The sequence below is a fragment of the Cucurbita pepo genome, chromosome 18 (assembly GCF_057944985.1).
Source record: "Cucurbita pepo subsp. pepo isolate OVF chromosome 18, ASM5794498v1, whole genome shotgun sequence".
Lineage (NCBI taxonomy): Eukaryota > Viridiplantae > Streptophyta > Magnoliopsida > Cucurbitales > Cucurbitaceae > Cucurbita > Cucurbita pepo.
In genome coordinates this window covers 10248651-10259952 of record NC_141815.1, presented here as the reverse complement: position 1 = coordinate 10259952, position 11302 = coordinate 10248651, and the positions used below count along the sequence as shown (strand labels likewise).

Here is an 11302-nt window from a genome sequence, read left to right as displayed (position 1 = left end):
TCAGTCTAGGACTTTATCTTTTTAGTAGATTCTTTAGTCTTTATTCTTAAAAACTAGTTCGCCCTCTTCTTGAAAGTCAAAGAACAGCTAAACTAAGCAACTTGTTTGGAAATTAGGCGACAGTTGAAAGAGTCAGCTCGAAAGTCCAGAGATTTAGTTTTAACGTATTCAAATGTAGACATGTGTTGTATTTTTTTTTTTTTTTTTTTATAATACCCAAAATTTAAAATTTTCTCATACTGTCATATAAACTTTAAATTGAAATTTATTTATATATATATTGAAATAAATTTTGAACTCCATAAGTTGAAATTATTTTGAAAATTTTCTGATTCCAACACCAATACTTCCCGAAAATTTACTTAAAAACACTTCGTCAAGCCGAACCGGAATAAATTCAGAATGACTGTTGGGTTGGATAAGATTGGATTGGATTGGGTTGGTGGGGTTTGTATGTACAGTTGTTGAATCCCCGCTGATATTTGTTTGAGGTCGGGGAAACAGACAATCCTTTGATCGCTTAGTTTCCTCCACTGCTTCAATCTCCGTTATCTCCTCCATCCCAAAAGCTATGGTGATTATCATTCTCATAAACCCTCGTTTCACAACACTGTCGATGACCTGAATTTTGCATTTCGTTTGTTTTCACCATGCGTTCTGTTGACCTCTGACTTGCGAGCTCAATCTTCAGCCATGGCCTCCCTGAAACTCTCCTTCTCTCTAGATTCTTTCCATTCTAAGAAATTCGATTTTCCGGTTAATTCATCTCTGCTCTCTGATTGCTGCTCTGTTTTCTCTATCACTGGCTATATTCATCTCAATAAGTCCTGCGTACTTTACTCTCTGGTTAGGGCTCACAAGCCTTCTAAGGTCGAGCCGGAGACATCCGGCGGTTACGAATCGAAATGTGCGGTTGATGAAATTGACACCAGGAAGAAGTATTTTGGCGGCAAGAAGCCATCAAAGAGAGCGCCAGGTTCGTATTTTAGTTTCAGTAAGAATTGTAGTGAGAAAGTTTTCGATAGCATTGTTTTTCATGGTGGCGAATTGGATGTCAATTACTCCACTATATCGTCCGATTTGAGTTTAGAGGATTGCAATGCCATTTTAAAAAGGTTAGAGAAGTGTAATGATCGAAAAGCACTAGGTTTCTTTGAGTGGATGAGAATCAACCGGAAATTAGAACACAATGTGAGTGCGTATAATTTGATTCTTCGAGTGTTGGGCAGGCAACAAGATTGGGATGCTGCCGATAAGCTAATTAGAGAAGTTAGAGCTGAGTTGAGTGATCAATTGGATTTTCAGGTCTTTAACACCCTTATTTATGCTTGTTATAAGTCGGGGCTTGTAGAGCAGGGTGCTAAATGGTTTCAAATGATGTTGGAATGGCAAGTGCTGCCCAATGTTGCAACGTTTGGAATGCTTATGGGCCTCTATCAGAAGAGTTGTAACCTCAAGGAGGCAGAGTTCGCTTTTAATCAGATGAGAAACTTTGGGATTGTCTGCGAAACGGGATATGCATCTATGATTACTATATACACGCGTTTGAGTTTGTACGATAAAGCAGAAGAGGTGATTCGATTAATGCAAGAAGATAAGGTAATACCGAATGTAGAGAACTGGTTAGTCATGCTTAATGCTTATTGTCAGCAAGGTAAAATGGAGGACGCTGAACTTGTGTTTGCCTCGATGGAAGAACATGGGTTTTCGTCTAATATCATTGCGTATAATACGTTGATTACTGGGTATGGAAAAGCATCGAATATGGATGCTGCTCAACGCCTGTTCTTGAGCATCAAGAACTCTGGTGTAGAACCTGATGAAACGACTTACCGCTCCATGATTGAAGGTTGGGGACGAGCTGGTAATTACAAAATGGCAGAATGGTACTTTAAGGAACTCAAGCGAAAAGGATATATGCCGAATGCCTCAAACTTGTTCACCCTCATGAATCTTCAAGCCAAACATGAGGATGACGCAGGTGCACTTAAAACTCTTAATGATATGCTGAAGATTGGATGCCGGCTTTCTTCCATTGTTGGAAATGTTTTACAAGCTTATGAAAAGGCTAGAAGAATAAAAAGTGTGCCTCTCCTCTTGACAGGATCGTTCTATCGGAAAGTTCTGGCCAGCCAGACATCTTGCTCGATTCTGGTAATGGCTTACGTGAAGCACGGTTTAGTGGATGATGCTTTGAAAGTGTTGAGGGAAAAAGAGTGGAACGATCTTCGTTTTGAGGAGAATTTATATCATTTGCTAATTTGTTCATGTAAAGAGTTAGACCATCTCGAGAACGCAATCAAGATATACACTCAACTACCCAAACGTGAAAACAAACCGAACTTGCATATCACGAGCACAATGATTGATATCTACAGCATCATGGGTAGGTTCTCTGACGGGGAGAAACTTTATCTAAGCCTGAAATCTTCAGGCATTCGTTTGGATTTGATTGCCTTCAGTGTTGTTGTGAGAATGTATGTTAAAGCTGGATCATTGGAAGATGCATGCTCAGTTCTTGACTTCATGGATAAACAGCAGGACATTGTTCCAGACATATATCTGTTCCGGGACATGCTTCGTATTTATCAACGTTGTGGCATGGTGGATAAGCTACTAGATGTGTACTATAGGATACTGAATAGTGACGTCTCTTGGGATCAGGAAATGTATAATTGTGTCATAAATTGCTGTTCCCGTGCTCTACTTGTTGATGAGCTTTCCAGCCTTTTTGATGAAATGCTTCAACGTGGGTTTGCTCCAAATACCGTGACCTTGAATGTCATGCTTGACGTTTATGGGAAGTCCAAGCTTTTTTCCAAGGCCAGAAAACTGTTATTGCTTGCTCAGAAAAAAGGTTTGGTTGATGTAATCTCTTATAATACTATGATATCTGCGTTTGGAAAGAGCAAGGACTTCGCAAACATGTCGTCTACAGTTAGAACAATGGAATTTAATGGCTTTTCGCTTTCCCTTGAAGCATACAATTCTCTGTTGGATGCTTATGGCAAAGAAGGCCGAATGGATAATTTCAGACAAGTCTTACAGCAATTAAAGGACTCGAATTCTGAACGTGACCAATACACTTATAACATCATGATCAACATCTATGGAAAACAAGGATGGATTGACGATGTCGAGGAAGTGCTGACAGAACTGAAAGCATGTGGACTCGAACCCGATCTGTATAGCTACAACGCATTGATCAAGGCATATGGAATAGCAGGGATGGTTGAAGAAGCCGCTCAGTTGGTGAAAGAAATGAGAGAAAAGAGGATAGAACCGGATAAGGTTACTTTTCTTAGCATGATCACTGCACTACAAAGAAACGATCAATACTTAGAGGCAATCAAGTGGTCATTGTGGATGAAGCAGATGAACTATTGAAGTTCAGAAATGCCAAAACAATGAAACAGGTGTCGCCCTCCCTCGACGTAGCCTCTGGATATATCCGATCTTCCTGTCCCAACTCTTGCTCAAAACATATACTGGTAAGCGTTTGTTATTCCCTGCCACTTATCAAATGTTGTTTCTTTACCTTTATATTTCATATCTTAACATCATCAGTAGCCCAACCAGGGTTGGGCTAGAGTCAAGCCCGACCATTGTATGAGTGACTATATTTAGGTTAAGAAAATGATTTAGGATTTTAGGAATAAACTTAGTAAAATGATTTAGGGATTTTAGGAATAAATTTAGGAAAATGATTTAGGTATTTTAAGAAAAAACGTTGAGAAATTTTAGGAATAGATTGGCTACTATCCAGTATAAATACCCTCCATCCTATTTAGTTCATCATCCCAAGCAATACAAAGTAGCAGTATTCTATAAAGTATCTTGTATTCTATTCTTGATTAGTTTTAATAAAGAGTGCGAGTGTTTCTCGCATAGTTGTATTCAACAATATCTCAACAATATCTGCCTCTTTTTGTTTTGATTCGCATAACAAAATATAATTACTGAACTTCCCCAAGTTTTCCCATTAACAAAGGTGTGATAAGTAATAGTCTTCATGCACTGTTTAGCTCATAATATGTAATATTCTTATTATTGATATTTTCTCTGTTAAACAAGTGTCATATCATATGGTAGAATCATAAACTTCTTCAAGGTTAGCTCAATCCTTGTTAGTTTAACAATTGTAAGGAAGAAACTAAAGAAAATGCTGAATATACCATTGGTTTAATGCAGCTTTCCTGATCTTGTTTCTCATTGCTTTGGCAGGTTGGGATTTGGCAGACAAAATTGCCTTCAAAGCCGCAAAAAACTGCTCTCTCCGCCGTTCACACTTGTTTCTAAGGTTATATATAATCAATAAAGGTACAGTACAATTTATATGAGCTCACATGCTTGCACAATTATTTAGAAATATCAAAACTTGTTGGAATTTAATTACGAAAGTACAGAGATTAAAGCAAAGCACTCAATTATATGCACCAAAAGAGTCTAAAAATCACGAAATTGACCAATAGAGTTGGCATTATTAGTTGGTGTATTAGGGAGGTTTGAAAAAGAAGGTACAAATTATTATTGTTTAATTATGTTGAAAAGAACAGGTGTGAATTATGATTGCTTTTCAAAATGGAAGCTGTATTTGATGAACCCATCCTTCCAAGCTTTACCTTTTTCCTTTTCAATTTCTTAAGTAAATGTGAATGATCATTTGGGACGACAATAAGGACTGAGTTTTTCTTCATGCTTATTATTTATAGGCCTTCCTTTATCTATTTTATTGTGGTGGCTTCTTTTTTTTTTTTTTTTTTTTTTTTTTTAATTTCTTATTCTTCTCAGTTGCTACTTATCCGACCCATTACCTCCTCATCTCTTAGTTTAAGGAATTTAAACTACCAATCTTAGGTCACCTCATTTTGGCCGAATCTACTGCATATGATAGAGTATTATTTGTAACCGTCCAAGTTTACCACTAACAGGTATTTATTTTGGCCCGTTACGTATTGTCATCAGCCTCACGGTTTTTAAAACGCGTCTACTAGAGAGAGGTTTTCCACACCCTTATAAGCAATGGTTCGTTATCCTCTCCAATCGATTTGGGTCCCAAGAGGGGGTAGATTGTGAGATCTCACTTCGATTGGAGAGGGGAACAAAACATTTTTTGTAAGGGTGTGGAAACCTCTCCCTAACAGACACGTTGTAAAACCGTGAGGCTGACAGCGATACGTAACGAGCCAAAGCGGACAATACCTGCTAGCGATGGGATTGAGCTATTACACTAATACTCAATATTTATTTTGGTATTGTTGTTAATTATTTCAAGGATAAAGAGAATGATTTTGAATGTGTGTTCATATGCTAGTTTGAGTAAGAGTGTGAGCGGGTTTGTGAATAACTCATGTAGCATAACCAAAACAATTACTCTAATCATCGATACGGCAGTTCGATGTTTGGTCAGACAGTAACGATGAAAGTTATTAAGCTTGGTTTGCATTTTTTTTTTTTTTTTTTTTTTTTTTTTTTTTTTTTTTTTTTTTGTAGATGAAAACCAAAATACATGCTAGGTTAATAACAATGACTGACCGAAAATAGAATTAGAAATATGGACCAAAATAAGACAAAAAAAATCTAAAAAAAAATCTCAAGGTAATTACTTGGTAATAATTTGGTAAACTCAGAATAGTGAACAGTAAAAAGAAAAAGATTAAACGTAGGTAAAATTATGATGATTACAGCTGAGATCAGCAGCCGACAAACATACCAAAATCCAAACAAACCAAGCCGGCCCAATATTAAGCCGAAATTAAATTAGTATTATATTTTTTATAAAGTACAAAATCGTATTATCTTTTGTTAACAGCACATAATCCACTAATCCCATCCCCCCCATTTCCACCATTTTACCCTTTTTCTTTTCAATAATTATTTAATTTGTTGTCCTTTTATAATTTCTTTTATTTTATTTATTTAATAAAATAGGGTTAGGCATGTTCTGCTCGTGATGACGTGTTTGCCACCACATTTATTCAAAGCCTAAACTTATCCTACGCGGCGTGTGTAATTTGCACACGTGGTCATCGCACATTCATCCATGTCAAAGTCAAACATCACAAGCGCCATATGAAACCAAGCCTCCTGTTTCCCTTACCTCAACGGCTGTTAGGCACAGTAATATTATTATTTTTTATTTTTGGGACAAAATATTTTAATTATTTTTTTTTTTCTTTTTAATTTTAAAATTTTAAAATTATATAGAAAATAAAAATTCCAACTCGTTACAAAAAAGTAATTTTAGAGTCAAATATGATCTCTACTATTTTATTAGCCATTTACATTCCCTTTGCTACCCTTCTTAAATCCCCTGTTCATGCCCCCTGTTTCATCAACGCCCCCATCTCCCCCTCTCTCTCTCTCTCTCTCTTCCCTGTTCCAACTCAAACTCCATACTCAATCATGAAGCTCTGCAAATTCTGCGTCTTATTCTTTCAGTTCTTGGCAATTCTTTCACAAAACAGAGCTTCTGGAGAAGAAGAAGCCTCTGTTAATGGCGCTCCTCAGATAGCAGCATTGCTTTCCTTCAGAAATGGGATTGTTTCCGATCCACAGAACTATCTCAAGGATTGGAAATCATCTTCCACGCTTCATTTCTGCAACTGGGTTGGTATCCAATGCAACAATTTAACCCAACAAATTCAAAAGCTTGATCTAAGCGACATGTCGCTCAAAGGCACCATTTCTCCATCTCTGTCAAACCTCTCTTCCTTAACAATTCTCGACCTCTCAAGAAACTCATTCGAAGGTTCAATCCCAATGGAGTTGGGTTTTCTCGTTAATCTTCAACAACTTAGCTTATCATGGAATCACCTGACAGGAAATATCCCCACAGAGCTCGGGTTTCTCCAGAAATTGGAGTTTCTCGATCTGGGTAGCAACAAACTCGAAGGGGAAATTCCTCTGTTTTGCAATGGTTCTAATTTGTCCTTGAAATACATAGATTTCTCCAACAATTCATTGAGCGGCGAAATCCCTTTAAGGAATGAATGCCCTTTGACGGATTTGATGTGTCTTTTGCTTTGGTCAAACAAATTGGAGGGGGAAGTTCCTCTGGCGCTATCAAATTCAACCAAGTTGAAATGGCTGGATTTGGGTTCTAATAAGCTTACAGGGGAGCTGCCTTCTGAGATTGTTCTGAAAATGCCATTGTTGCAGTACCTTTACTTGCCTGATAATGAGTTCATTAGCCATGATCATAACTCAAATCTCCAACCCTTTTTCGCTTCTTTAGTGAATTCTTCAAATCTTCAAGAGCTTCAGTTAGCTGGAAACCGTCTTGGTGGAGAGATTCCTTCCATTATTGGTGATCTTCATCACAATCTTTCACAGCTTCATTTAGATGATAATCGTATCTATGGTGCAATTCCTCCTTCCATTTCAAATCTTAGAAATCTAACCCTTTTGAACCTCTCAAGTAACCTTCTTAATGGAACCATTCCTTCAGAGCTTTCCAGATTGACCAATCTCGAGAGGTTTTATTTGTCGAACAATTCACTTTCCGGTGAAATCCCATCTTCTCTGGGCGAAATCCCCCGCTTGGGTCTTCTTGATTTGTCTAGAAACAACCTCTCTGGTTCTATTCCAGAGGCTTTGGCGAATCTTTCCCAGTTGAGAAAATTGCTTCTTTATGCCAATAATCTCTCAGGTACAATCCCATCAAGCCTCGGGAAATGCACCAACTTGGAGATTTTGGACCTTTCTAGCAATCAAATTTCAGGGGTTCTTCCCATTGAAGTTGCAGGATTGAGAAGCTTGAAACTCTATTTGAATCTTTCAAGCAACCATTTACATGGGCCTTTGCCATTGGAGCTTAGCAAAATGGACATGGTCCTTGCTATTGACTTGTCCTCCAACAATCTCTCAGGCCCAATTCCATCGCAGCTTGGAAGCTGCGTTGCGCTTGAAAGCCTCAATCTTTCTGATAACTCCTTTGATGGGCCTTTGCCTGTTTCAATCAGCCAACTTCAATATCTCCGAACGCTCGATGTTTCTTTCAATAAGCTTTCTGGGAAAGTCCCAAACAAGGGGGTGTTTTCATGGCTGACAATATCATCTTTCCAAGGGAATAATGGTCTATGTGGGTCAATCAATGGCCTACCAAAATGCAGGGAGAAACACAAGCGCCGTATACTGTCGATTCTCATGTCTTCTTCAGCAGCCTTTGTGTTCTGCATGATTGGGATCTCGTTTGCAGCTGTGAGAACAAAAATGAGAGAACGATTTGCAGTTTTCAACAAAAGGGATTTAGAAGAAGAACATGAAGAACAGGAAACAGAGAGAAAAGAGAGGAAGTACCCAAGAATCTCATACGGGCAGCTAGTGGAAGCCACCGGCGGATTCAGTTCCTCCAGCCTAATTGGGTCGGGGAGATTTGGAGATGTGTATAAGGGAACTCTACCGGACAACACCAAAATCGCTGTCAAAGTTTTGAATCCATTAAGAACAGCAGGGGAAATTTCAGGGAGTTTTAAAAGAGAATGTCAAGTTTTGAGAAGAACAAGGCATAGGAATCTGATGAAGATTATAACGACTTGCAGCCGGCCGGATTTTAAGGCTCTTGTTCTTCCATTGATGTCGAATGGGAGCTTGGAAAGTCACCTGTATCCAAGGCAGGGGGAAGGACCCAGTTGGTGTAAGATTGATTTGGTTCAAGTGGTGAGTATTTGCAGCGATGTGGCTGAAGGAGTGGCGTATTTGCACCACCATTCGCCGGTTAGAGTGGTGCATTGTGACCTTAAACCTAGTAATATTCTTCTTGATGAGGACATGACTGCTTTGGTCACTGATTTTGGCATTGCCAGATTAGTGAGCGGTGGAGAAGACAATCATGATAATGATAATAATGGTGCTGCTTCTCAACAAGATTCAGCTTCCTTCAGTTCCACTCATGGCTTGCTTTGTGGGTCTGTTGGTTACATAGCTCCCGGTAAGTTTACTAACCAACCTATTACTTACGACATTACGACATTGTTCTATTCTATTCGTAGTTAGTTTTCACTCATAGCAGATATTGTCTTATTTGAGCTGTCCCACTAGTAGATATTGTCTTCGTTGAGGTTTCCCTCAAGATTTTAAAATGTGTCTAGGTTTCCACACCCTTATAAAAATGCTTCGTTCTCGTGCCCAACCTATGTAGGACCTCACAATCCACCTTCTTTCGAGGCTTAATGTCCTTGTTGTCACTCGCTTCCTCTCCAATCGATATGGAATCCCTCAATCCATCCCCTTCGAGACCTAGCGTCCTACTGGCACATCGCTCTCCTGCCTTACGTGGGATCTCACAATCCACCTTCCTTCGGGGCCAAACGTTCTTGTTGCTACTCGTTTTCTCTCAATTGATGTGGAACCCCTCAATCCACCCCTTCGAAACCAACGTCCTACTGGCACACCGCCTAGTGTCCACCATCCTTTGGGGCTCAGCCTCTTGGTACATCGGCTCTAATATCATTTGTAACAGCCCAATCCCAAAGCTAACCGATATTGTCCACTTCGAGTTTTTCCAATGCTTAGTTCTCTTCACGACAGACAGACGTGGGATCTCACGTTCCTATTGGTTGATTAGTAGTCCTAAACTCTTATCTTCCTTCTCTAAATTTGAATGCAGAGTACGGACTAGGAAAACGGGCGTCAACAGAGGGGGACGTGTTCAGTTACGGGGTGCTTCTGTTAGAACTCATAACAGGGAAGCGTCCAACAGATGACTTTTTCGCGCAAGTAGCAGGGCTGCAGGGATGGGTCAAAAGCCAATACCCAGATAAGCTGGACCCCATAGTGGACGACGCAATGGACAGATACTGCAGGGCGGCAGCGGCGGCGGAAGGAGGGCCAAGGCCTTGCAAGCGGCTATGGCGAGAAGTGATAGTGGAGGTTATAGAAATGGGGCTGATGTGTACTCAGTTCAGCCCCGCAATGAGGCCCACCATGGTGGATGTGGCTCAAGAAATGACGCGTTTGAAGGAATATCTCTCACATTCGCTGTCTTCTCTGTATACCAGACGGTGACGCCAATGAGGCGGCTGGACTACATCCATGGCGGTTCCTCTCATCTGTAAATGAAGGTTGCTGATCCATTGTTTTCAAATATGGTGTCATCAACTCAAACTAATTCGTTTTGTTCTTGGATTTGTTTGTCATCTTGTAATTTTAGGCTAGCTAAGCTAAGATGTATATGGGGAATACATTTTTCCTTTTGAACATGTAATTTTTGTGTCCTTGTCACGGCTCTTCACAATGGTATGATATTGTCCTGATTATAAACTCTCGTCGTTTTACTTTAGGCTTCCCCAAAAGGTCTCATATACCAATGGAATATTATTCCTTGATTATAAACTTAGGATCATTTCAGACGTAGTACTTTCATCGTCCAACATTTACAACATGACTTCAATAGAATTTATAATACATATTAAGTTAATAATTTGAGTTAAGTTGACCAAACTAAAAAAATGTCAATTTGTAAGTCAACTCAAAATTTTCTATTTTTAAAAAATTCAACCCAACTTAAATAATAAAAAAAAGAAAATCTAACTCAACCAATAGTGTCATGATTGACTGAATTCTCGAGTCATATAAATACACCCCTACTATTAAAATATTGAATGCAACGAAGATACGTCATATACAAAATTCAAAATTGAGATCTGAGTAATTATTGACTTTGTGTTCCTAAACTACTATTAAGTTTAAAAAAAAAAAAAAACAAACAAACAAAGAATACAAATACAAAATAACAACAATAATCCACGTGTGTAAAGTCGAGGAATAGTGGAATTTAGCCAACCAAGTTGGAGTGTAAATTTTGAATTTTGATGGGCTTTCATAACATAATTGGATAACTCTCCTTGGTTAGTTCAACAACTTCAGACTTTTACCCATCTTGGTTCAAGATCCCTTTTGGTTTATCCCTAAATTTTGATGAACAATCCAAGATATTGAGGCCCATCTCACTGTAAACTCAGTTATGATAGAGATATTGAAGTAAATGTCATCCATGAGGTTGCTATCATGGATAGACATGACAGTTCTACCTACCTCTTTGGGTTTGCTACACAAATCTATAATGGGTAGCCTTTCTTGTTGTCAGTGGAATGAGCATTGTGCAAAATTTGATATCATTTGCCCCTACTTTAAGCCTCCATTGCAATTTATCTATTTCTCCAGTACTCATCATCTTCTATTTCTCAACCATAATCTTCTTTTGCTTAAAAGTTTCTTATGTAAGAACCTTCCACCATTATCTCCAGAAAGATCTTATGCTCAAAACCAGACATGCCCCATTTCAAGTTAGAAAGAGTTC

General features: G+C 38.7%; 2 protein-coding genes across 2 annotated transcripts; both read left to right on the top strand.

The window, feature by feature from the left end:
• Nucleotides 1-415: 415 nt before the first annotated feature.
• On the top strand, nt 416-4727 carry LOC111780115 (Tetratricopeptide repeat (TPR)-like superfamily protein). The gene is made up of 2 exons (XM_023660408.2): nt 416-3491; nt 4225-4727. The coding sequence occupies exon 1, from the start codon at nt 694-696 to the stop codon at nt 3385-3387; it is 2694 nt and encodes an 897-aa protein (XP_023516176.2). The 5' UTR covers nt 416-693; the 3' UTR covers nt 3388-3491; nt 4225-4727.
• Nucleotides 4728-6265: 1538 nt separating this feature from the next.
• LOC111780114 (putative leucine-rich repeat receptor-like serine/threonine-protein kinase At2g24130) lies at nt 6266-10219 on the top strand. Its single transcript, XM_023660407.2, has 2 exons — nt 6266-8932; nt 9611-10219. The coding sequence occupies exons 1-2, from the start codon at nt 6406-6408 to the stop codon at nt 10006-10008; spliced, it is 2925 nt and encodes a 974-aa protein (XP_023516175.2). The 5' UTR covers nt 6266-6405; the 3' UTR covers nt 10009-10219.
• The last annotated feature ends 1083 nt before the right edge of the window (nt 10220-11302 follow it).

Bases quoted from the DNA above. Each gene is read 5' to 3' on its own strand.
- LOC111780114 (XM_023660407.2), top strand. From the start codon at position 6,406: ATGAAGCTCTGCAAATTCTGCGTCTTATTCTTTCAGTTCTTGGCAATT. The intron at 8,933-9,610 runs GTAAGTTTACTA...ATTTGAATGCAG, and splicing joins TGTTGGTTACATAGCTCCCG to AGTACGGACTAGGAAAACGG.
- LOC111780115 (XM_023660408.2), top strand. From the start codon at position 694: ATGGCCTCCCTGAAACTCTCCTTCTCTCTAGATTCTTTCCATTCTAAG.